Source organism: Saccopteryx bilineata, chromosome 2 (genome assembly GCF_036850765.1).
Source record: "Saccopteryx bilineata isolate mSacBil1 chromosome 2, mSacBil1_pri_phased_curated, whole genome shotgun sequence".
In the NCBI taxonomy this organism is placed as follows: domain Eukaryota; kingdom Metazoa; phylum Chordata; class Mammalia; order Chiroptera; family Emballonuridae; genus Saccopteryx; species Saccopteryx bilineata.
The window spans coordinates 65,639,793-65,667,027 of record NC_089491.1 but is presented as its reverse complement, the minus strand read 5'-3'; the positions used below and the strand labels follow the sequence as shown (position 1 = coordinate 65,667,027).

Here is a 27,235-nt window from a genome sequence, read left to right as displayed (position 1 = left end):
GCCTGTGCGAGAATCGCAGTGATGGTGCGACTGCAGGGCCTGCGGGCTGGCTGGGCCCCACCAGTCCACAACAGTGACAAAGAAGGTGGGCTTGCAGCTGGAAACATCCCCAAGGCCCCAGCTGACTGAGGTCCACAAGCATCTGAGTGCCACCCTAGATCTAGGGGACCTCAAGTCAGAATTCCTACAAGAATCCAATCTGATCATGGCCATGCTGAACTATGTAGAAGGAGATTATAAAGAACCTATCACCATTTAGGCCTCCACGACTTGCTGCTGACAACCACCCCTCCATACAGGTTGTGTTCGATGGCAAAAGCCTATGCTACCAAAGGTTTTGGTTTAGAGAAGTTGCCAATTTCATATTCTACCAGGAATCTCCATGTGAACCAGAAACAGTATGTCATTCATCACTTGTTAAGAGAAAGCAGGAGACATTGCACTCCTGTACCTCCAAGAGATAGAAAGGGTAATACTAATATTCAAAACAGAAGCTCTAAGTTTGGCCCTGCTCCCCTAGGATCAAGAACTAGGTTTCACCCCTTAGAAACAGGCATCAGAGAGGCTATGTACTCTTGTTCAAAAATGGGAATGTGACAAGAGGAATAGGCAGATTTAGAGAGTTCCTCAGAGCAGACTAAATGAGAATAATTCAAAACCTGTGAATGACAATAGGGAGGCAGCTGGTGGAGATCTTGTTTCCAGGTTTGTGTGAATAGAGCTACTGGAACCCTCTGGAGGACCCACCATACCAGCCACCTCTGGACGATCTTCTCCAGAAAGAAACAAACACAAAAACCTACACCCTCACTTGGGAAGCCCTTGTCTACTCAGGAAAGAACATTTTTTGTGCTCAAGAAAATACTGAAGATGCCCTGTTGTTATTGCCGATCAGTGAATCTATGGTCAACCTGGAGGCTGTGCTGAGCAGAATACCTGGAGCGTCCACCTTATCAGTCTGGCCTTGAACTCAGACGGTTTCCCTTCATATCAGTGACATTTGGGGTGAGCGCCTCAGGCTCTTCCAACCAGTGAAGAGAGCCCATACACAGCTTTGCAGTGAGGAGGAAGATGGTGGCATCACTGGGCTTCAGCCCAATGCATTCTTTCAGCCCCTTCACCACAGGGGCAGATTTTCTGGCAGCCATGAGAGATAAAGCAAACTGGTACCAGAGGTAGACTACCTCAAAGGCAAACTTCATGGTTCTTTCTAAGCACTCCAACAGCATCTCATACTGGCCTCTTCTTTCAAGAGCAATGATCAGTAGATCATAGACTGGAGGCACTCTGCAGACTGATAAGGTGGACACTCTTGTGCAACCCCACACTCAAGCTGTTGAGCCTGCGCTCAAGTCAGTGACCTTGGGGTTTTGAATGTGGGTCCTCCACGTCCCAGTCCAATGCTCTATCCACTGCACCACCACCTGGTCAGGCTAGAAATGTGTATTTTAATTGAATATTTTCTTAATATTTTTAGTATTTAAATATAAATACTTGCATAGTTAAAGGACTTGGGAAGTTGAAGGCAAACAAAATTCTATTAGGTTAGATTTTTAAAAATACTGTTAAGGCCCTAGCCAGTTGGCCCACTGGTAGAGCATTGTCCAGTGGAAGTCCTGGGTTCAGTTCCCAATCAGGGCACTCAGAAGAAGCGACCATCTGTTTCTCCACCATTCTCCCTCCGCTCTGTCTTTCTCTCCTACTCCCACAGTTGTGGCTCAAATGGTTCATGCAAGTTGGCCCCAGGCACTGAGGATGTCTCCATGGCCTTGACTCAGTTAACAATCAGCGGAGCAGCAGCCCTAGATGGGTTGCTGGGTGGATCCCAGTTGGGGTGAATGTGAGAGTCTGTCTCTCTGCCTCCCTACCTCTCACTTAAAAAAAATACTGTTAAAATTAATTCCCTCCTAAGTAACACTTTGTTGCTATGCCCCTTTAATAAGTACATCAATTTAAACTTTATTTGCAAGAACTGTCATTTTCAAGAACTGTAGCCCAAAGCACACAGCTATGAAGAAAAATCTGCCTGTTGTTATAGCTAAAAGGGAAGAATGAATATTTTTCAGAAACAAGGGAGGTATGGTAAAATGCAAATGGCAGTAGTTTTTTCCACTTTATGTATTTCTTTAAACAAAAACTACTGCCATTGAACATGGTAACATGATTTGGTGTGCTCACATGTAGTCTCTCTCTCACTGTATTAATATGTTAAATATATACAAGTTTGAATATGATATAGTTTTACCTACAATTTATAATATAAAAGGAAATATTTTAGATGTTGACCTCTCCAGTGAGAGGATCCCAAAGACACATCTGTTTGCTTTATGACCTTCACTTTTTATCCTAGGTGGAGAGCAGTGAGAAAAAATGCCACATGTTCATAGCTTTATCAAACTAAAAAGTTAAAGCATCTAAATAGAATCACTTCAAAATCATACTGTTTCTTGTGGACTTCATCAAGGGGAATCAATGCTATAAAGAGCATCGCTCATTTCTTTCAGTTTTCTTTCTTCCAGTTGATGCTTTGTGCCACTTTCATGACTTAAAAGAATTAACTATTCCCCTTGGGTCACTGACATAGTCCTTTAAAATAGTTCAGTATCTACATCTCTTCTGTGAGTAGGAGCCTATTACTTTTGAGGGAGAGTGGTTCTCTGGTAAGCTCAAGTTCCATGACTGGGCAGTAGGCTTCTCATTCTTCCTAAATCTGAGCAGCAAAGCATTTCTGGAGGACAGCCTTCCCTGTTAATTCAGTGAACCTCAGAGTAGCACCTTGGACAACTGCCTGTAGCTATGGCACTTCTTCCGCTCCCAGCCATTGTGGACTAGTTTAGACAAATCTCTGCAAGCCTCCTGCATACCTAACCATCACTTCAATCTTTGCTTTGTTTATTCATTTATTCATTATTCAGCAAATATTTATTGAACTAAGTCACTGCTCATATAGAATGTACATTTTAACAGCAATGACAGCATACAAGGAAATAAGCAGTATAATGAATGCTACGGTTGGATGTAGGGTCAGGGAAGAGCTGTCTCTGAAGAGGACATATATCAGCAGAGGTGTTAGTAAAGTGAGGAAAAAGCTATGTTGCAAAATAGGTTAGTTCACCTTTTCTGGAAGAAAGTACATGAGCTCATTTCCTGATAGGTTGGTTCACCTGTTGCCACTAATAGGAAGCCCACAATTTTTTTTTGAAGCCGTTACATACATACTTAGTACTAAAATATTTGCTTCCATGGTATAAGTTTACTCAAGAAAGAAAATAAAAATGGAATTAAGTTTTAAACTTTTGCTTAAAACTGTAATTTTTTTCAATTTTGTTTTAGTAGAAGAATATTTTTATCTATGTCTTTATTCTTACTATGAAACATCAATCACTTCAAAATTTACGATAAGAATAAAAATCACGACAGTTCCCAGGAGGCCTTGTGTGAAGGGGCTTGGAAGTGGGCAGCCCAGAAGTCACTCCAGCTCAGAAGTCACTCCCAGGAGGCCTTGTGTGAAGGGGCTTGGAAGTGGGCAGCTGGTGGTATCTCCAGCAAGCAGTGCAAGGCTGGATGTACAGTCTTTGACATTGGCTTTACTGGAACACTCAAGAAACACAAGAGTCCAGAATATAACAAGGGATATTCAGAAATTATTTGTGGTTAATACAAAGCAGAAGGAAACCTGCAAGTGAAACAGTAAAGAAGAATGAGAAAACAGTCTGCTGAAAAAACTTTCAAAGAAAGAAATAAAGAAAATCAAGTAAATAGTTCTTATAAAGAAGATGACTCTAGACAGAAGCAGCCAAAGAAGAGAAAGAGGATTATTGATGATTCAGAATCAGAGGAGACAGTACAGGTAAAATAATTACAAAAAGCAACCAGAAAAATTTCCATTTTCTCCTAAACCTGGTAAAATATTATGGCAGCAACCTGTTACATACATGTTGGAAACAGATGAAGAAGAGGCTTTATATGTAAGAAGGCAGCCTCTAAATCAAAAGATAATGGAGGATCTACAAATAATTGTCTCGGAGCATCAAACATGAAAAACAATGACGAAAATACAAAAGCCAAGAGTAAGCCTTTATCACCAACAAAATTTACCTCAACATTAGTGCTTGATTATTTTGGAATTGGAAGTGTCCAAAGATTAGATAAGAAGCAAAACAAACAGAACAACTAGTCTTCACAAAATGCAGATGATTCCAGATTAAATGATGAACCCATCATGAAACAACTACAACCTGATGAAGATGCAGAGTTGGGGAGACACTGCATGGAGATGAAGAATTTGCTAGAACGTTAACCATGTTGGATGAAGAACCTAAAAAAAAAAGGCTCAAAAGGACCCAAAAGAAAAATATTTTCATTTGTTTGAGACAGTTTAAGTAAAGCAGTAAAACATAAATACTCTCATAAAGTAAAAATAGAACAATTTCTAGATGAAAGAAAGAACTATAGTCCTAAGAAGCAAACTAAATGTGAAAAAGTTCAAAAGAATCTCAGTAACATTCCAATCACCAGATCACAATATCGGAGAAACTTCTAAAGCTAACTCCAAACTGGCACTTTAAAAAGAAATTCCTTTGAATTGAGCGACAAAGATTTCAAAGAAAACCAAAGTTCTCCAGCCAAAATAGAATCTATAAGTCCTAAAATTCTGAAAAGAGACACACTGATTATTAAGCTTATCAAACTTACTTAAATCAAGAAGTGTCCAAAGCTCTGAGCTCCAAAGAAATACCAAAGGGAGCTGAAAATTGCTCGGAAGGCTTTAACTTTGTAATCACAGGAGTGCTAAAGTCCACTGAAAAGGATGACGCCAAGTCTTCAATGCAGTGGTTCTCAAACTTTTTGAAGTTAGGGAGCATTTAAAATCCTACAAATAATTGTAGGCGCACTATATACAAATTTCTGAGAAATATGTTTTAATAATTAAGTCAAATATTAAAGAAAAATAATATAAAGTCCAAGTGTGCTTTTATGGTAATTAAACAAAATAAATATGACAAAATTAAATTTATTCTGACATTAAAAACATTTTTATGTTACACTTTTTGAGCTATGCTTTTTAGAATTTGTAAAAAAGAGGGGTTAAAAAATAAAAAACCAACAAAAAAACGTTATTTTTATATATATAGTTATATTCTTAGTAAGATTTAGTAAATTCAGCAGGTCCTGGTGCAAATATGTTAACTTTTTTCATTCTTGTGTTTTTGAGAAACATGAGCCTGATGTGTCCTAGTGATTTCTTCAATGTTTGGGCATATATTTGAAAGGCAAACTCTCATTTCCTCATCAGTACATTGAAGAAGTCCTCTCTTTTTACTCTTAATTCTGTTGAGTGCAGAAAACCCCCACCATACATATCATCTTAACATTACACCAAACAAAGGATAGAAGAAACTTGCCTCCAGTCTTTCTGGAGAACATGGGAGTTAGAGTAAACAATCCAGCACCACAGCTTAACAACCTTTTGCAACCTAATCAGGCAAGTGAGGTGGGGGGGGGGGCAGACTGCCAGCTTACAGCCAATTCCCCACACCTCTGTCCCCCAAAAACCTAAACTCCAAAAACCCTGTTGGTGTTTTGGTCCTCAACAGGCACATATTTCTCTGGAATACCATAGGACGCACCTGGAAATCTTCTAGGGTGCACAAGTGCACTCTGGCGCATACTTTGGGAACCACTGCTTTAATTAAATGTTACAGAGGAAAAGTAACCAGGGATATCAGCAAGAAAACAAACTACCTTGTCATGGGTCATGATAGTGGACAGTCCAAGAATGGTAAGTCAGCAGCCTTGGAGACAAAAGTTATTGAGGAAGGTGGTTTATTGGATCTGATTTAAACTATACCAGGCAAGAACTCCAAATATAAAATAGCAATTGAAGCTGAGATGAATAAAGAAAAAAAAGTTACAGCCTGACCTGCGGTGGCACAGTCGGTAAAAGCGTCAACCTGGAACACTGAGGTCACTGGTTCGAAACCCCGGGCTTCCCTGGTCAAGGCACATATGAGAGTTGATGCTTTCTGCTTCTCCCTCCCTTCTCTCTCTCTCTGTCTCCTCTCTCTAAAATGAATAAATAAAATCTTAAAAAAATAAATAAAAAAAAGAAAAAAGTTACAGAGAACACCACCCCCCAAATGACCAAGGGAAAAAATTAGTCCAACTAATTTTTTAGAATCCAAAAACAGAGAAGTGACTCCTCAAAGGGACAGCTCTATAAAGTCAGTTAAAAAAAAAAAAAAAGAAAAGAAAAAAGAAAAGTGTGCTTCAGAGAGGCCTAGACTTTAAGTATCAGGGTGCCAAGGAGACCAAGGATGACAACTGAGCTAGGAATTTGGCTGATGACAGCAGTGAAAACAAAATGGAAAATTAGTTCTGGCTGAATAAATATAAGCCAACCTTGCTCGGGACCATAATTGGACAACAAAGTGACCAGAGTTGTGTCAACAAAATCCTATGCTGCTTCCAACGCACAGGAGTCCATCCAAAGATACGAAATACTCCAAGTCAGTTAAATTTGCTGGCAAAGATGATGATGGCTCTAGTTGTTTTTTGTTGTTGTTTGTTTGTTTTTGTTTTTTTTAATGAGAGGAGGGGAGATAGACAGACTCCCGCTTGTACCCTGACCAGGATCTACCTGGCAAACCCTGGTCTGGAACCGATGCTCGAATCAACTAATCTGATTTTAGCACCTAAAACTGATGTGCTGGGACCAACTGAGCCATCCTCAGTGCCTGGGGTGAAACTTGAACCAATCAAGCCACTGGCTGTGGGAGGAGAAGAGAGAGAGAAGGGGGAGAGGGGGAGGGGGAAAAGCAGATGGTTGCTTCTCATGTGTGCCCTGACCAGACTTGAACCAGGACGACCATCCGCTGGGCCGATGGCTCTAGTTTTAAAGCAGCATATCTCTCAGGCCATCTAGGTGGTGGCAAAACAACCACAGCTGCTCTGGATTTGTCAGGAATTGGGCTATAGCTATGTGGAACTGAAAGGAAGTGATAATTCAGAGTAAGGACAGTTTGAAGGAGGTTGTTGCAGTCACTGAATGATACCAGCCTCAAAGGCATTTATTCAAGTGGAGCAGCCCATTAAGGAAGCACAAAGTATGGCATGGTGGGCAGTGAGGACAGGGGAGGAATTCAGTAATTAATTGGCCTGACAAAACATTTAAAAAACTCCCATGATTTGTATGTACAATGATAGAAATCATCCCAAGATTCGCTCTTTGTTTGGTTCATTATGGCTTCGATCTTCATTTTCAAAGACCTCGGTTTGAACAGATTAAGGGTGGCATGATGTCTCAACATTTAAAGAGAGTCTGAGGATTCCCCCTCCAGCTATGAATGAAATAATTTGGAAAGCCAATCAAGTTATCAAACATGTTTTACACAATCTGAGCATGTAGTTTGCACGAAGTAAGTCACTAACCTATGATTAGGCAAAGGCTGATTCTCAAAGAGCCAAAAAGGATATTAAACTGGACCCAGAAAGTGTTTGCAGCTGAAGAGGAGACTGCTTATATGTCACTTGTGGAAAAATCGGATCTCTTTTGTTTCATGATTATTCAACAGCATGTTTCTTTGTCCAGGAGAATGATATACACATGAAACTTGTAGCTGCAGGGGGTGACATGAAAAAGCAGTTGAAGTTTTAAGAAGAGCAGCAGATAGCATGTGTGATGGTGACTTAGTGGACCATCAGCTAGGAGTAAGCAAAACTGGAGTCTTCTGTCCACACAGGCCATTTGCACCAGTGTTCTTTCTGGAGAGTTAATGAGGGGTACATGACCCAGTGTCTCACCTTCCCAAGCTGGTTGAGTAAGCGTTCATATGGGCAAACACAATTGTATTGTTCAGGACCTGGTATATGAGTCTCAGAACTTACTCCACCAAAAGGACTATACATATGGATTATCTGTCACATATAAAGGATGCATTTGTACAGCCCTTGACCTCACAAAGGGTAGGAGTATAAGATGCTGCTGCTCTTATGGATGTAGATTCTTTGATGAAAAAAGACTGAGAATATCATGGAAATTAGCAGCTGGGATGGCAAAGCTAATCCCTTCTCCAAGCTTGTTCCCAAGGTTTGAAAGCCACCTTTACAAGAGCTTACAATAAGGAAGTCAACCTTACTCCATATTCTCTTCAGGCAGAAAAGACATCCAGACAGCACAAGCCTAACACTGAATTCTGTGCACAAGAAGTCAAGTGAAGATGACTCTCAATCTGATGAGAAAGATCAAGACGTGATGGAAAATGATGTTAAGATTAAGAAAAAGACAAAATCTTAAAGACCTTCAAAATCAGAACAAGATAAGGAGTTCAGAAAAAGAGAAGGAAATAATTCAAAGAAATGAAATAATATTTCATGACTGACAGTCACTTTTTATTCACCCTGCTGAGCAGCCTAGACCCTAGCACTGGTCTAGTGAATGCCTTGTTTCTTGTTTTTCCTAAAGGAACCATGTTTTAGCATAATGGGGTGACCAAATGGTTCCATTATATAGAGGATAATATAGCTGCATGCACTCCCACTAAAGAAATGGTGATACAGCTAGAAGGATGTAAACAGTAGGCTAATGTACAACTCTGATAGAGGTTGATAGGAATGCTTGGGTCCTCTACAGTTCTTGATCAAAATGTACTTCAAAATGACTGTGCATAATCAGAACTAGAAACTACAGGTGGGCTTGGGAATCAGATTTTAATTAACAGTAATATGCCTGGGATCAGTGGTACTAGGCAACTTTTGTAAGCTTAACAATTTATCCTAATGGCCTTGATAAGACCAGTGCTGATTTTTTTAAAAGGTAGTTACAATTATGTGGTAAAATTTTGTAAATAGACCATAACACAAAACAACATCTGTAATGATATTCTTTGTATACTGTCAAATATCTTACAAAATATAAATTAGGAATAAAAATGTTCCACATGATACATGTAAAAAAAAAAAAAGAAGAAGGAGAATCATTCTATGATCCCTCAATTTACTATAAAACAAGGAGCCTGATTCTGGTGAGATAAATTGTTTCAATCTTCATTGTAGCTTTAGAATTATCCAAGCTGGCTTTCAGCTGTTACACTAAGAGCAATAATGATATAAATGCCTTCTAGTACAGATTGCCCAGAGGGCAAAAGTATTTTTCTATCCTTCCTAAAAAGCTCTTTATTTAATATCTTCCTTTCAGAGACACATCCAGGCATAGAGAAAGAGGGTTCTAATCACTACGTTGTTGTTGTCTGTCCTGTATTAGCTCTCTTATTCCCCATTCCAATTGTTCTCTTTATGTACCTTGATCTTTCTGTATTCTATTCTTAGATTTCTAGTAGCCCTTGGTTGCCTATTCATATATATATATATATACTGCTCACAAAAATTAGGGGATATTTTAAGTGAATAAGTGGGTTAATTAATGTAAGTAACTGGCATGGATTTTCCCTACAGTCTGTGGGCTTTGTGGAATGGGCAGCATGTGCTAACACAAGAGCTTCTCTTTAGGGTGGATGAGCAAGGAGCAGGCTTTAGAACTTCACAATTGTCAAAGAACAAGATTTATTTGGGGGTTAAGCATGGTGTCATATTTAGGCCAGAGTGAAACTCTCTTCCCTTTTCTCTTTCTTCCTTGTTTGTCTATTATTGAAGCACAGTATTATTTTAATATCACCTCTTCTCTCTGACCCCATCCTGTAGAATTGGAAATTTCTCCAAGAGGTTTTCCACTTTGGAGAAAATTGGATTAGGAATAAATACCACCAATTCTCTCTGTTGGAGGGGAGGAGTGCATACCATTTATAGTTACATAGGTAGTTATTTAATTAAGCTTCTCTAGCATTCTTTAGGCATAGGGATCCTCCCATGAGTCTGTGTCTGTTTTAAGTTGTAGTTTCTTATCCTCTGGTTTTACCATCATTCTGATCCTGTCTGCTTTCTCTTTTTCAGAAATTTCTTAAAATTTCTGGCTTGCTGATGGCACCCTTTCTTGTTTTTCAGGCATTATAGTGGATTTATTCTTTTAAAAATATATTAGCTTATTTTTTCTGTAGATAAGCACAAAATATAAAAAGTTAATAGTCTATAATCTCACTATCCAGTAATTTCTACTTCATTTTTATGTTTTAAATATAAAATTTTCTTTATAAAATTAAATAATTCATAAACAAAAATTTACATATGTTTAGATGGAACAAAAACTACTATAGTGCTTCAACCCCAACACAACCTTACTTAACATTTCTCCCAGTCTTTTTTGTGTGTTACATTTTGTTGTTCTACCAAATTGTTATCATATTCTATGTAAAATTTGTATCATGTTTTTTGCATTTCACAATGTGTCTAAGCATTTTCCAGTGTTGTGGGCAGCCTTCACAATGTGGACAATCATTATTTAGGCTGCAGAATATCTCATTGTATGAATATTTCATTACCCCCTTACTCCACTGCCCTGCTGTTGGGCAGGAAAACAGACAGCTAGCTTTCCAGACAGCCCAAGTGCAGTTTCAGCCTGAAATGGGGCTTAAAGGCTTTTTTTTTTCTTTATACAAAAGTATAAATGTCTGAATAGTTACTATGTACACATGATACAGAATTTTGAAAGAACAAGAGGGCATATAGTGAATACTTCCATCCCTATCCCAGCCATACAATTTACCTCCTCAGATGCAATTAGTATTACTAGTTTTTTGAATAGTTTTCAAAGATAGTCTATACATAGTTAGGAGTAGATAAATATGATTTTATGTGTGTGTGTGTATACACACACAAATGACAAATGGTAGCAAATTATACACTATTCTACATCTCGCTTTTATTTAACAATATACCTTACCGACTTTTCCACATCAGAATATATAGCTGCATACAAATGATGATGAAGATGACATAAAAATCAAATTACATTTATGTTTCTCAGTTTGACTTCTCCCTATCTGTGGCTATTCAGTTTGGGTTCTTATTTAGCATTGTATTAAAGGAGGAATGAGTGTCACTACAGGGATTAAGCAAAAACAAATTTAAAATTTATTGTTTATGACTGAGTCAGGCTCATCTTTCTGTAGAACTCTTAGACCCGTACAAATCAGAACAGCACAGAATATAAAAACAGCTATTTTTTCCATGTCAGGAATTAGTGGTTATTTCCTTATAATAATGAGATGATATTTTATTTTTGAAATCACATGTGAACATGAATAGTGGAGTATTATTTCTTTGAAATGGATAACTAAATAATGAATTATTTTCACAATCTACTTTTGTTTTTATATTGAAATCAAATTTAAATAAGAAATTTCTGAGTTAAAGGCTTGGCTAAAATTAATTAGAATTGGAGATGACCTGTCCTAGGAATTCTTCCTAATAACACTTATTAGATTATTAGATTAAGTTTCTGATGTTAACTGAATTCTGATTTCAGGTACTGTACAAATGTATTTTCTTCTAAATAAAAGAATCTCCAGATTAATAACTAATCAAGCTGAGCTCCCAAAATACTTCACTCAAGTGATGATGGGTTAACATTTAAGCAATGTGTTTAAGGAAGACAGATCAGTTCCACCCACCCTCTTGACCAAAAATTTACCTTGGTGTAGACTGTACCTTTTTAGGGCAAGTAAGTTCTAACACCCATGCAGGGTGATCTTAGCATTAGGATAGGAAAGCTTGAAGAGAAAATAGAAACATTTACAGAGAAAAACAATATCCTCTCCACCTCTTTCCACAGCAAGGAGAATTCTGGTAGTGTAATTTTAGTATAAGAATAGAAAAATATGGAATATGAAACTTCAAAGTAATAATTATGACAAGGAATACATGTAATACTAAAGCCTTTCCTCCTCTCTGATAAATATAAAGATGAAATGTTTTATTATAAAATTATTTATAAAGTCTTTGCATCTGAAAGTTATTTCTTACCTGGTGGTCCAGATATTTTTGAACAATTATTGAAAGTGTAACATGAAAGACCTGGAATAATTGTATGGTCAGGCAATACCACAAATCTTTCTTACTTTTCATAATGATTTAAAATAAACACATGCTGTTACTTACCTATCATGACTGATGCTGAAAGGGTACCCTATTTTTTATATACCTCTGCTGAGGTATAATTTACATAGTATAAAATCCACCCATTGTAAAGGTATAATCCAGTGATTTTTAGTACATTTATAGAATGTGCAACCATCACCATAACCCAGTTTTAAAACATTTTCATCATCTGCCAAAATTCCCTTGTGCTCATTTATGGTATACCTTTGATCCCAACCCCAGATCCAGGAAATCAGTAATCTACTTTCTGTCTGAATAGATTTGCCTTTTCTGGACATTTCATATAAATGGAATCACACAAGGTCTAGTCTTTGTGTCTGGTTTTGTTTACTTAGGATAGTATTTCTGAGGTTCTTTCATGTTGTAGCATATTTTCTCCTCCAAGGGAATATTAGAATCAGTTTGTCAATCAAATTTTTAAAAATTCCTGTCAACTAGGTGGAGAGGCCCTTTGCTCAACATGGACTTAAGTTCCCCTTACTGTGTCTTGTTAAGGATTCCTCCACCTTTTAAAGCATTTTGGAGGAATTATTTAACATTTAAACATTTCCCAGTGTAACAAAATCACATGAAAGTACAAAAGCACTTTGTATTGAATATAAAAACTTTAGTTTGGGGATTGCATGAAGATATAGAAATGTAGGATTAGAAAAGCACATCTCATTAAGAAGACAGAAGGGAAGCTAAATAAAGAACATTCTACATGGTCATAGTTGTAGTTGGTTGGGTTTAATTTTGTCTTTTATTTTGTTTTACTTCTCTTTTGCTTGACTTGTATTTTGAAAATAAGTATAATTTTCTGACTGTTATAATAAGTGGTATAAACAATATTACTCTCCATTTTATTCTGACTGTAATGACATCTCATTAGACCAAAGTCATGTAACTGACAACCTCTTATCTAGAACATGATAAAGAAGAAGAAATACTTAAAGACAAAAGAACCAAATAACTATAATAAGGTCATGTTCTCAAATGCATGCAACATACTCATTGGCAGCCCCTGGCTTTCAGGTGCTCATTAGGAACTAATGTACTTTTATTTTATAGACATTTCTAAAAAATTTGTTCTCTCACTTCCCCTGAACCATTAAAAGTAACAGATCTTGAGAAAGAGAGGAAGAGAGAGAAGAGAAAGGAAAGCTAGGAGAGAATGGTGCTTAGAGAAGCATTTATTGCTGAGAGTCAGAAATAACAGCTTGTTAGAGGAGAAGACAGAAAATGGATACAGGCCTGGGACCATATGGTGGATTCTGACAACACCACTACATCACAGGTCAGAGGAGCTTTTGATGACTCTATGTCTTTATGAAAAGAAGTTTCCTTATGTTCAAACCTCCTCCAATCCTTCCTGGAAGAAAGGTATTTACAGGGTTGGGCAGAAGTAGGCTTATATTTCTGAGTACATAAAGCAGAAAGTATATTCTTGTATTATTATTTATTAATTGTATTATTTTTTTAATTTTTATTTTTATTCAACCTAACAGAATGACATTGGCCAACTAGAGTACATAAGATTGTTGTATTATTTTCCATACCAACTGTAACCCTACTTTTGCCTCACCCTGTATATAACCACTCTTTAATTAAATTCATAAATAAATAAGCAATCAAGCAACTTTGATTTGCTATATTCTATTGTGAATGAAATAGTATACAATAGCTTTTAGACAAATGTCTACTGAAATCATTAGAATTCATACAGAGAGAAAGGCCATGACACAGAGGAGAAGGCTGTATCAGAATAAAGGCAGAGATAAAGTGATGCATTACAAGCCAAGGAATTCCAAGGATTGGTGGCAGCCATAAGAATCTAGGAGAGATCAACACATTCCACTAGAATTTTACCTTAACAAGAACCAAATCTTAATCCCTAAAGAGCCAGGAATGGTAACTATGATAACTATGAAAAAGATAGTTAGATTTGATAACTATGAAAAAGAAGAGATGGTTCTTGGACCTGAACAAGGAGAAATGATGTCTAGAGATTAAGAAAACTGTACATGTGGGCTAATGGAACAAACATATGTTTGGAGTCTTGGTCTGGAGGTCCCCAAACCCCAAATCTATCACATGCCTTGGGACTTCAACCCTCAAGAAGGGCCAAGGAGCCAACTCCTATCTTTATATCTAAAATCTAATTTTCCTCTCCCACTTCCTTCTCAGTTGAAAGAAGGCAAGGATGGGAAACTGAGTCACATTATTACCCATTCCTTCCACCCTGTGGTTTACATCATGAATTCATTCTGTGCTTTGCTATCCTCTATGCTTTGCTAATAATACACTATGTCAATATTTTAGAATTAAAAATAACACCATATCTCTCTAGACTCTTACTGCCTCAAAATAATGGGGTTGGGCTTTCAGATTGCAGTTCTTGTGTTTTCTAAAAGTCCATTCAAAAGTTGAGTTGTTTTTTTCTGAGCTTTATCTGCTGTCTACTCCAAAGCAGTGAAAGGCACTCGTTAAAATGGTGAAGCACTTGAGGCAACAAGAAAATGGTGGCAAATAAAAATCTCTATTGATGTCTCACAATAATACCCCTTTACCATTATATCATGGTGTGATAGGAACCTGATACTCCAAAGGAATTTCAGTTTGGAGTTGGATGGATTTGGAAGGCAAAATTATATCAGTTTAAGTTGTAATAAAGGGCAATTAGATGTATCTGCATTTACAGGCACATAGATCTTTCCTCACAAGTGATATAATAAGCTGAATACATATATTAGGCTTAGATCAAAGCTTCAGATCACATGTGTTCAATACCTCAGGGCACAGAAAAAGAATATATCTATTTTGCCTATATTCCATGAAGATTTTACTGTCAAAGTAACAGCTGGGGATAGCTGTCCAGAGAGACTTTTTAATAAAAGTCTATTGAGAATTAAAAAAAAAAGATGAATCAAAGCAACTGAAGAGTAAAAATCCACTGGAAAAGCAGATTATTAACTCTGCTCAGATGCAAAAGATGAGTAACCACACTTTCTCTTTTACTTTGTCCTCAGCTGGAAAGGCAGCTAATGATGCAGAATGAAATGAGAGAAAGACAAATGGCCATACAGATTGCTTGGTCTCGGGAATTCCTCAAATATTTTGGAACATTTTTTGGCATTGCTGCCATCTCTTTAACAGCTGGGTATGTTTATTATTTACTTTAAATTTTTCTTAAATTATTTATTTATGTTGTCTTTGTCATTATCATATTAAATTGGCCAAGATAGGACTTTGGTCCAAATAATATATATGTAAACAAGATAACTCATGATAGCTTAGTCCTCAGAGATAATTCTGTAGAAACAGGGTAGCAATAGTTAATTCTGACTTTATTTTATTAGACTTCTTCTGTCCTTTTCTCCAGTTTATATGTTAGAGAACTAACTTGACACCAAGATAAAGAAGGCTTCTACAAGTTTATCTCCACAATCTCTAAAGGGTAGATCTCAAAACTTAACCATTTATAAAATGAGTAATCTAAGCCTCAACATCAAATAAAGATGAGCAAGTCACAGATCCTGCTTGCCTGGGAGAACTGCAGAATCTGGGTTAGGAAATCGTATTTTCAAAGAAGATGCAAATGAATTAAGTAACTTTTAAAATGAAGGGCATTCTTTCAAAAAGTAAGTAAATTTTATTTTCATCAAGTATAGAGATATGTATTCACAGGTCAATTCTTGATATTCTTCTTCTTTGTTCTTGAACCAGAGCAATAAAAAGGAAGAAGCCAGCCTTTCTCTTCCCTGTCATTCCATTAAGCTTCGTCTTCACCTATCAGTATGACTTGGGCTATGGAACCCTTCTACAAAGAATGAAAGGTAAGTGTGTGATAACCTAAGCTATTTCTGATTCATTATCTTGTTAAAAGATCCCCTCCTTATGATCCTTTGATGTAAGAAGATTCTGTCAAGACTCTCTCCCTTGTTAAGTATAATTATTAAAAGTTAAATTATATAAACTTACAATGAAATAAATTACAAAAAAGAAGCATTATATTAAAAGCAATGGTGAAATATACTCAGAAATGATCAGTTTCTACTTATTATACTATGATTTACACTTTCGGTTTGTTTTTTTGTTTGTTTTTTTACAGAGACAAAGAGAGGGATAGATAGGGACAGACAGGAATGCAGAGAGATGAGGAAGCATCAATCATCAGTTTTTCATTGATTGCTTTCTCGTATGTGCTTTAACCGTGGGCCTTCAGCAGACCGAGAAACCCCTTGCTGGAGCCAGCGACCTTGGGCTCAAGCTGGTGAGCCTTGCTCAAACCAGATGAGCCCGTGCTCAAGCTGGTGACCTCGGGGTCTCGAACCTGGGTCCTCTGCATCCCAGTCCGATGCTCTATCCACTGTGCCACCGCCTGGTCAGGCCACTTTTCAGCTTTGTATATTTATACTACACTACTCATAAAAAATAGGGGATATTTTATTGCTTCATATTCATTTTTGAAATATCCCCTCATTTTTGTAAGCAGTATATATATATATATATATATATATGAACACACACATATATATATATGAACATCTATTGTATCTATATGGTAGAAATGCAGATACAATATACAAATACAATAAAATACACATACAACTCTGACTTAAGTGACATCCCATTGGTACCCTGAAATTGATCGTGGTGGCAGTTGTACACAGTGGAAATCTGCAAATGCTAACTCAAGCCTTGACTTAATTTTTTCTTGGTTGTTTAGACCAGGGATTGGCAAACTATGGCGTATGGGTGGGCTACCTGTTTTTGAAAATAAGGTTTTATTGGAAAACAGTCATGCCTATTCCTTTCTGAACTGTCTTTGGCTGTTTTCCCATTTCCATGATAGAGCAGAGTTATTGCAACAGAAACTAAAGGCCTCACAAGCCTAAAAAATTTACTACCTGGCCCTTTAAGAAAGTTTGCTAACCTATGGTCTCTAGACCAGGCATGGCCAACATATGGCCCACAGGTCGGATCTGGCCCACGTAATCAGTTTATGCAGCCTGCGATTAAATTTTTAATATTCTCCGCATGATGCACTGTGGAAATGAAATAAGTGGTACTTTTAAATTGTTATACATAAACTACGATATCTAACCATTGTACAACAATGAAAGTTAAAATCTCAGCCACTCAGAAGCGGAAGTGTCTTTGATTATTGGAAATCGAGATATTTAAGAAGGTAGTGATACGTGGGAAAAGAATTCTGCATGTGACTAATCTAGGGTTAAATTCCAATAATTGGTCAAATGGATTTGCAATACTTTATTTTTTTAAAAAATTCCATTATAAAGATTTACAACTTTTGTACTTATCTGTGCAATTTTTATAAGCAATTGAATAATGGAAAATATGGAAATTTTAAAAAACTTGCCAAGGAATATTTAGTAATCTTCAGCTCAACTTACATTTGTGAACATTTTTTCTTTAATGAATCTAAATAAAAGTAAAACAAGATCAAGATTGAATGATTTGGAGGCTGTGTTAAGAATAGCTACTACAAGTATAGAGCCAGATATTAAAAAAATAATAGGTGATTCAAAGCGCCTCAACACGTCACATTAGTTTTTTTGTTAATTTGTTGTACTAAATTACTTACATTTATTCATAAACAAATTACATAATAAAATTTTGTTTACTTAAACGAATCATTTTTGTATTTAACATTTTTTAATTTTAATATTTCATCCGGCCCATGAAAAAAGTTTTCTTTCTAATCTGGCCCAGGTGCAAAAACTGTTGGCCAGCCTGGTCTAGACTTAAGATAGTGACAAAGGATATGTTAAGAATGCAGATTATGCTTAAAAGTGTGTTGTGTCCATAGCCATTTCAATGTGAATAGCATAAAAATGAGGACATAGGCTCTGGCCAGTTGGCTCAGCGGTAGAGCGTCAGCCTGGCGTGTGGGGGACCCAGGTTCGATTCCCGGCCAGGGCACATAGGAGGGGCACCCATTTGCTTCTCCACTCCCCCCCCTCCTTCCTCTCTGTCTCTCTCTTCCCCTCCCGCAGCCAAGGCTCCATTGGAGCAAGGATGGCCCGGGCGCTGGGGATGGCTCCTTGGCCTCTGCCCCAGGCGCTAGAGTGGCTCTGGTCGCGGCAGAGCGACGCCCCAAAGGGGCAGAGCATCCCCCCCTGGTGGGCAGAGCATCGCCCCTGGTGGACGTGCCGGGTGGATCCCGGTCGGGCGCATGCGAGAGGCTCAGAAAAATACAAAAAAAAAAAAAAAAATGAGGACATATTCTCCCAATATTTATTTATTTATTTATTTATTTATTTATTTATTTATTTATTGTATTTTTCTGAAGCTGGAAACGGGTAGAGACAGTCAGACAGACTCCCGCATGCGCCCCACCGGGATCCACCCGGCACGTCCACCAGGGGCGACGCTCTGCCCACCAGGGGGCATGCTCTGCCCCTCCTGGGCGTCGCTCTGTGGCGACCAGAGCCACTCTAGCGCCTGGGGCAGAGGCCAAGGAGCCATCCCCAGCGCCCGGGCCATCTTTGCTCCAATGGAGCTTCGGCTGCGGGAGGGGAAGAGAGAGACAGAGAGGAAGGGGGGGGTGGAGAAGCAAATGGGCGCTTCTCCTATGTGCTCTGGCCGGGAATCGATCTCCCAATATTTAAAAACTGTTATCTTATTCAGCAAAGTTGTTCACATTTTTCTCAAATGGATATAATTCCAACATATGTCATTGTTTCATCTTTGTCATATTCATTAATGTAAATGAAAATACCAACTATCATTCATATTGGAATTATACTCATTCATCAACTGCTACTATAGGTTAGCTATGACTACAAGAGTTCAGTTAAAATCGTGAAAACATTCTGTGAGAATCAATTTGCTATATGTGATTTATGATACAATGTATTGTACATTTTATTATTTATACATTTTGTGCTACATATATTTTATATAAAAAAGATTTATAATAAATTTATGTACATAATTCTTTTTACATTCCCTCCCACCCTTGGAGAGCTGGTTGTTAAATATTCGCCAGCACTGTGCTGCTCTCATAGAACCCTGGCTCTTACTGCCCTCACCAAGAGCACTGCTGCCAAAGAAGCCATTCCTGTCCCAGAAAGATAGTTTCTCATTAGCCTAGGATATTGATATCTTCCAAATTACCACCACTTCTCTGGGAGCTACAGTCACATGAGGATCACTGTGTACTCACTTTACAAGCCTTTAACTCAGAGCATATTCAAAATAGTACTTTCCCAATCCTACATTTTTGCTGTCTTGTTCTTTCCTGGGATATGGGCCCATCCTTGAAACTCTCTAGGGCAGGGGTCCCCAAACTACGGCCCGCGGGCCGCATGTGGCCCCCTGAGGCCATATATCCGGCCCCTGCCGCACTTCTGGAAGGGGCACCTCTTTCATTGGTGGTCAGTGAGAGGAGCACATTGACCATCTCATTAGGCAAAAGGAGGCCCATAGTTCCCATTGAAATACTGGTCAGTTTGTTGATTTAAATTTACTTTTCTTTATTTTAAATATTGTATTTGTTCCCTTTTTTTTTTTTTTTTTTTTTTACTTTAAAATAAGATATGTGAAGTGTGCATAGGGATTTGTTCATAGTTGTTTTTTTTTTATAGTCCGGCCCTCCAATGGTCTGAGGGACAGTAAACTGGCCCCCTGTGTAAAAAGTTTGGGGACCCCTGCTCTAGGGACTAGGTTGCTATGGGAAAGAGGGAGGTAAAGACTTTGGAGTAGGGAGATAGTGAGTACACAGTGATCCTCATGTGACTGTAGCTCCCAGAGAAGTGGTGGTAATTTGGAAGGTATCAATATCCTAGGCTAATGAGAAACTATCCTTCTGGGACAGGAATGGCTTCTTTGGCATTCTTTGTTCTTAAAAATTCCCACTTGAAAATGAAAGTATCTTTCCTCATAGATACTATGTTCAAGTGTCCTCTTTGGTCAGGCATTATGGGTATCATAGTTCAGCTAAATAATTTTTTGTTGTGTGCCTGGAAATTGATTTCCAGCATATTACCATGGGAAGATGTATTCTAAGTACTAAAACACTGATCTACAAATTAACTTTTGGAGTATAATCCCATTTGAAGCTAGAAATCAATTGTACACAACTGATTTACTAATGTTAAAAACTTAATTCAATAATCAGCTGTTTTACATTACTCATCTGCTTAAGGATTCATTAATCTGAGTTCAACTATGTCTCATTGTTTTGTATGGACATTAGAATTCTCAGCACCTTACAAAAATTATGTGGAATTAATGTACATCAACTCTTTTTTTTTTTTTTTTTTTTTACAGAGACAGAGAGAGATCAGAGAGAGGGATAGTCAAGGACAGACAGATAGAAACAGAGAGAGATGAGAAGCATCAATCATCAGTTTTTCGTTGCGCGTTGTGACACCTTAGTTGTTCATTGATTGTTTTCTCATATGTGCCTTGACTGTGGGCCTTCAGCAGACCAAGTAACCCCTTGCTCGAGCCAGCGAGCTTGGGTCCAAGCTGGTGAGCTTTTTTGCTTAAACCAGATGAGCCCACACTCAAGCTGGTGACCTTGGGGTCTCGAACCTGGGTCTTTCCGCATCCCAGTCCTACGCTCTATCCACTGCGCCACCGCCTGGTCAGGCTACATCAACTCTTTTAAACTGTATTCCTTTCAACATATTATTAATGGAGAGCAAGTTTATTTTCTGAGAACATTCTGATTGTATATTTTGGAAGTATTTTTACTGCAGGTCCATCAGAGGCTACACAATATAAGATTTAAATGTTCAAGGCATGTTGTGAAAATTTCTTATAAAAAGAAATACATCTTTAGAATCCAAGGGGAAACTTATCGTATTAGAGACTTTAGGTTATCACATTTAGTCCTGTTAATTAGTGATGACCCCAAGATATACAATCCCTGTTTGACTGAATTTATCATCAGTCATTCTGTAAACACATACTGAGATTTGTATATGCGAGACATTCTCACATGGAAACATCTAGTCTGTCATCAATGGCCCTACCTTATTATATATGTTATAATGATCTTCACTTACTCTTTAAGACTAAGGAAAGAAATGTTTACAGATAGTTGAAATGCTGTTATAACTTGAAAACTGTAGTCTGCCCTGTTGGGTTTGGAGTATAAATTAATTGTGTGATAAAAGAGAATTTAAAAATATTTGGGCCATCAGTGGATAGAGTGTTGGCCCAGTGTACGGACACCCGGGGTTCAATCCCCAGTCAGAGCATACATGAGAAGCGACCATCTGCTTCTCTTCCCCTCCCTCTTCCCCTTCTCTCTCTCTCTTCCCCTCTCACAGCCAGTGGCTTGACTGGTTCAAGCACTGGCCTCAGGCGCTGAGGATAGCTCAGCTGATTAGAGCATCAGCCCCAGGCATGGCTGCCAGGTAGATTCAGTCTGGGCACATGTGGGAGTCTGTCCTTCTATCTCCACTCCTCTCATTTAAAAAAAAAGAAGAAGAAAATAAAACATTTGCCTTCAACCCCAGAGTTTATAAAATGTCAGTGTGTATTATAACATAATTTTTATTAATTTTTCTAATTAATCTTCAATATTAAGTTGGCAAATGTCAATGGGTCCAAGAAATTACTGTTATCTGAAAGAGTTGTTTATAAAAATGTGTAGATGGCCCTGGCCCGTTGGCTCAGCGGTAGAGCATCGGCCTAGTGTGCGGAGGACCCGGGTTCGATTCCCGGCCAGGGCACACAGGAGAAGCGCCCATTTGCTTCTCCACCCCTCCGCCACGCTTTCCTCTCTGTCTCTCTCTTCCCTTCCCGCAGCCAAGGCTCCATTGGAGCAAAGATGGCCCGGGTGCTGGGGATGGCTCTGTGGCCTCTGCCTCAGGCGCTAGAGTGGCTCTGGTCGCAACATGGCGACACCCAGGATGGGCAGAGCATTGCCCCCTGGTGGGCAGAACGTCGCCCCTGGTGGGCGTGCCGGGTGGATCCCGGTCGGGCGCATGCGGGAGTCTGTCTGACTGTCTCTCCCTGTTTCCAGCTTCAGAAAAATGAAAAAAAAAAAATGTGTAGATGTGTGTGTGAGTATGTATACAGACTAAAGAACATTTAATATCATTTTGGATATTTGCAAGTAGTTTCAGGTCAAAGAATTTTTAGTAAATGTTATTTTTCTCATGTCACTTATGATATATTAAGAGACAACAGGAAGAGGACTACCTCAAACCCCTCCAAACATAACTAATACTTAGCATCCTGACTTTCCTACAAGGGGAAAAAAATTACTCAATATGCTTTCTCTTCTACATTTTAAAATGTTGTCTCAGTCATATACAATCCTGAGCATCTGATTTATCTTTTTGTGAGTCTTCAGAATTCATCACTCTATTTCCTTTGGGAAGTCACTTCTCCTGAGGACACTGGGTGAAATATTTAACTGTAAGACTTGAGGGCATCCCTCCACACAGTGTTACAACTTGTCACTGGAACATAGTAAGTATGTTTTCTCACAAAATGCTGATACCCCTTTGTTACCTTGCATATGTCTGTATTTTATTCAAGGTGAAGCCGAGAGCATACTAGAAACAGAAAAGAATAAGTTACAGCTGCCAAAAGGAATGATTACTTTTGAAAGCCTTGAAGAAGCCAGAAGAGAACAAAGTAAATTCTTCAAAGACAAATGATACCATGTTTACCCACTGAATCTTAAAACACAAAATTGTTGACTTGAATCGTGGTTTTCACAATTTTTTAAATCCTCAAGATTTTGATATAATGGATTTTATTTTAAAACTAAAATGCAAGATCAGTTTTATTAACCAATTTTAAGATAAAATTTCTAACATTCAACAAAAAAGGAAGTACTTTAAATAACTTTCAGATTTCCTATATATGTATATTACAGATCTCTAAATGTAAAATTAATAAACTATATTGTTTTGAATTTCTAAAAGTAAATGTCCTGCTGCTCTCATTTCTCTGTCTCAAACACTTTCCTCATCACATTCATATTTTATTTGGATTTGTCAATTGTGTGTCCTCCTGTCTCCACATGATAAAAACAACCAATATTAATGACCAACATGTATATTGTGTTTACCATGGCCAGACACCGTTTTGAGTGTTTTGCATATATTGTTGTAATCATCCCAGCAATCTCATCAGGTAGACATCATTTTATGAATCTGGAAACTGAGGCACAGAGAGGTTAAATTACTTGCCCAAGGTGGACAGAATAGGTACTTGAACCTAGACAGACTGTCTCCAGTTTTTACACTCTAAAAGCCCTAGAAAAAAAGTTAGGGCTACTGCATTCTTGACATGGAAAGGCAGATGTAAAACACAAAAGACAAAATCATTCAAATAATGACTCAGAGAGAGAGGTGGGAAGGGGAAAGGAAGGTTGATTAGGATGCGCAGCCTTTATTTCCACTCACCAGGAAACCTGTATCATAAAATAATTCAATTTATATCCACTCCTACAGTTGCAAATACTACATATAATACATCAATTCCAAACATATTTATTAGTACTTGCTCTAGTCAGGCACTATTGTAAGCGCTAGGATTACATGAGTGATTAAGTAGAGAAGGCCACTGCATCCCAGGCAAAGGAACAGGTTCTACTGAGGGGTGAACTGGAGAGGGAAACACATAAACATGGACATAAACAAAGGTCATTTCTGATGGTGACAATGCTTCAGTAGAAAAGAGACAGGATGATAAGAAAATGATTGGAAGGATGTTGGTAGGGGGAACAACTTTAGATTTGGGACAGTAAGGACTGCTTCTCTGTAGAGGTGAAATTTGAGCTCAGAACTCAAATGAATGATGAATGAGCCAGTCCCTTGAAGAGCAGGAATGGGGATAGGGAAGAGATCTAGGAAAAGGAAAGAGACAGAGGAAAGGCTCTGAGATTTGCCAAAGAATAGAAAGAAGGCCAGGGAGAATAGTAGGAGATGAAATCTGAAGGGGAGAAACAAGCAAGGATACATGGCTGGCACCTCAAGCAGCTAATGACATATTAACATATGGCTTTGATACAACTATAGTTGAAGAGAACTTGGGCCAAGTCTTGAAGGATGTTTCAAGTTCTCCATGAAGACAGGAGGTGAAGAAGAAGTGCATCCTTGGCAGAAAAAAGGAGAATGATTAAAGGCAGGACCATGCATGCCAAGTCCAGGGATGTGCTGCTTATAATTAGGTTTACCTGGGGCAAGGGGTCCTTACCTGGGAGACTTGTTAAGAATTAAGCCTGGAGGCACAGCTCAACTCCTTGGGTATATCACAAGGAGGTTGCACTCTATCCCACAGGGACTAAAATTACAAATCAAGTTTATATGATGTTCCCCTAACTTAGTTTGTGTTTGTGGGTAATGTTGAAGGGTTCTTTATGATATAGTACTTTATAAAAAATTATAGCTGTGCCTCAAATCTATTCAAAACAGTTTTAGTGACAAATACTGAAACTATATTGTCCTAGAAAAAATTCTTTGCAATGCCACCTGCTGCTAAAATCTGAAAGTGAAAAAGTCAAAATAAAAAATAATTTTTAAAAACTATCACCTATGCTCAATTTCAGAGCCTTAGAAAATGTCCCAAAGGTGGGATTCAAAGAGGATAGGTAGACAACAGACTCAGATTACAAAAATAATCTACAACCAAGATAATCAGAATTCGGGCAGTCTGAACTTGATACTATATTTTATGGACTTCAACAATTTTAATATACGCATGTTGAAAAGTGATGTTGTTTTAGAAACACTAGCCAGAACCTGGATAGTTTTTCTGCTCCATTCTTCTGGGAAAGGAATGAACACTTGCTGGGAAAATATTATTAAATAAGCCCTGTTACTCAGGCATTGTGGTGTCTCTTGGCCTTGGAGTGTGTCTGTTCTGTGAGAGCATTTGAAATGCTCTCTTAAGTTTGGCCTTGTTCATGCGTACAGATTTCAGAAATGCCCTACATACTACCAACTCTCCAATTTGTAGAAAGTAGTTTAATATTCAGGGCTGACTATTTAGCACCTCCACTGATTTTCCTACTGGTAACTTTGGGTTAGTGTTGGGGATTATGAAGACTAGAGCAGTACTTGCTTGGGCTATAAGTGCACCAGGAATCTCAGACTGGCTAAAGGCAGAGGAAGGTTGGGGGAGGGAATGAGAAGGCCTAGAAAACAAAGAAATCCAAGGAAGAGTAGTCTTCATAAAGGGATTGAACTGATTCAGATGCCTCTCATAATAAACAGCCTGAGAATGGCTGCCAGGGTTCTATTACTGGCTTGCTTTGAGGAGCTGAGCCTCCCACCCCACCCAGGGACCAAAGTAATCCATGGGATCCCCTCAAACGTTCATTTATTTTGCTGTGCTAACTTGTTATTCTGGCTACTTGGATAGCAGTAAGAAGTGTGGCTGGAGCAGTACAAATTTACCATGACCACTGATAAAGGGAAATCTATATCCCACTGATACTCAGTGGTGTCAGAGTCTGAGGTTTTGATGACATCTGGTTCACAATTTCTCAGTCCACAAGTGTCATGGGATTAAATGATTGCTAACCTCAGTTTATTTATTTTTTCTCTTGGAGAACTTCATCTGTCGTCATCAGCACTCTGTGGATGTTTTCTACTCTGCTCAGACATGAGGGACAGGTATACCCTGAGTCTGAGTTGGTTTTGACAATTCATTTGGTGTTAGGAGAACAGAGTTCAAAATGGGTCTACATGAAGTCATGTCCTAAGGAGGATTAGAAATTTTGGATTGTAGCTTGATAAGGATACAAAAAACTGTAAGAAAACAGCCATTGAAGATATGTGAAAATCAATGGATTTTGATCAATTGAAATATAGTAAGGGAGGTTTGTGAAAATCTATTAGGATGTCAGGATAATAAAATTGGGCTTTGAGAAATATAGTTGACTGTTTTTCCTTCTCTTCCCAACATTCACATGCCATTAATTTTCTGCTGTACCAATAGAAACTCAATATGGATTTTGAGATACTCAACAATTTCACATCTTAAAATACTCCAGAGAAGAACTGTCCTCCGGAATGCTTTTCGTTTCATCTTCAAGGAACTAAGAATTTTGAAAGGAGTCCAATTAATGCTACTTATTTCATAATAGCAATAACAAAAAGATACCTGGGGTATGAATACAAGTTGTGCCTCTAGATAGTTACTTCTCTGAATTCAATATCCATGAGAAACACAGGATACTAGACTAACCTTCTATCTAGTTTCCTTGTCTGAACCAGAGACTAAGGGCAAGCCTGCCACCTCTGAAAGAGCCTGAAAGTCTAACTAGGCAGGCAAGGGGAGTTTGTTCAGCTACTGACTTTAATAATTGCTTTTTAGCAATTCAAGAAGAGATTTCAACTTCCTACTTGAGTGTTTTAGGAAAAGTTCAAATAAGCTCATGGGTAATGGCATATGATCTTTTTAATGTGTTGCTGGATCCAGTTTGCTAATATTTTATTGAGAATTTTAGCATTTACATTCATCAGGTTTTGAAACAAAATTATTTTAAATTATATGTTAATAGTGTTTATTTTATAAGCCAGGTCCTTTTATTTAGAATTTGGATATAAATAATTTCTCTAAAGAGTATTCATGCTGATGGGGAAAAAGTACTCCAGTGAGTTATTCTGTGAATGCCAGTGAGCAGAGTGCAGGATTTCAAGGCCAAAGCAACCAAGCAACAGGGGCTCTGGTACAGGTGGCTCTGGCCAGGCACAGGCAGCAGCTGACCTTGACCTGCACCAAGTCCCTCCCAAGAGTCCCCAGAACCAAACACCTGGTAGCCAGCTTCAGACCACACTAGAGCACCGCCTTAACACCTCCACAAATGGCACATCCAAAGAGTGGATATGGAAGGCGCCAAAGCCACACTAAAGAAAATCTCACTTTGTGTGGTCAACCCTGCACAACAGTTCTGCTGTAGTCTAGGCCAGTCCTCACAGCCAATCAGCCTAAGGGTCAATCCTTCCCACTGATTTACCAACAGCAATCAAGGTTAAACTACAATAGGAGGGCACACGTAAACCATACATGGGATACCCCTAGAGCACCAAGGAAAGATGGTCATGAAGTCTCCACCACTGGGCCACATGATACCTACTATACCAGGCCACTCTGCCAAGACTAGGAGACATAACAGATCTGCCTAATACATAGGAAGAAACAAACACAGAAAGGTAGCCAAAATGAGGAAACAAACATGTTCCAAGTGAAAGAACAGGAC

At 38.3% G+C, this 27,235-nt stretch overlaps 1 protein-coding gene and 1 pseudogene across 1 annotated transcript in view; both read left to right on the top strand.

Annotated features, from left to right (window-relative positions):
- PLGRKT (plasminogen receptor with a C-terminal lysine) overlaps positions 1-22,953 on the top strand; it is a 40,885-nt gene extending 17,932 nt beyond the window's left edge. Inside the window, exons 3-5 of the mRNA XM_066254740.1 lie at positions 15,060-15,190; positions 15,757-15,866; positions 22,558-22,953. Of these exons, the coding sequence (XP_066110837.1) occupies positions 15,060-15,190; positions 15,757-15,866; positions 22,558-22,679 (363 nt within the window). The 3' untranslated portion in view covers positions 22,680-22,953. The remainder of the gene's footprint in view (positions 1-15,059; positions 15,191-15,756; positions 15,867-22,557) is intronic.
- LOC136323688 (replication factor C subunit 1-like) lies at positions 22-8,362 on the top strand (annotated as a pseudogene).
- Positions 22,954-27,235: the final 4,282 nt, after the last annotated feature.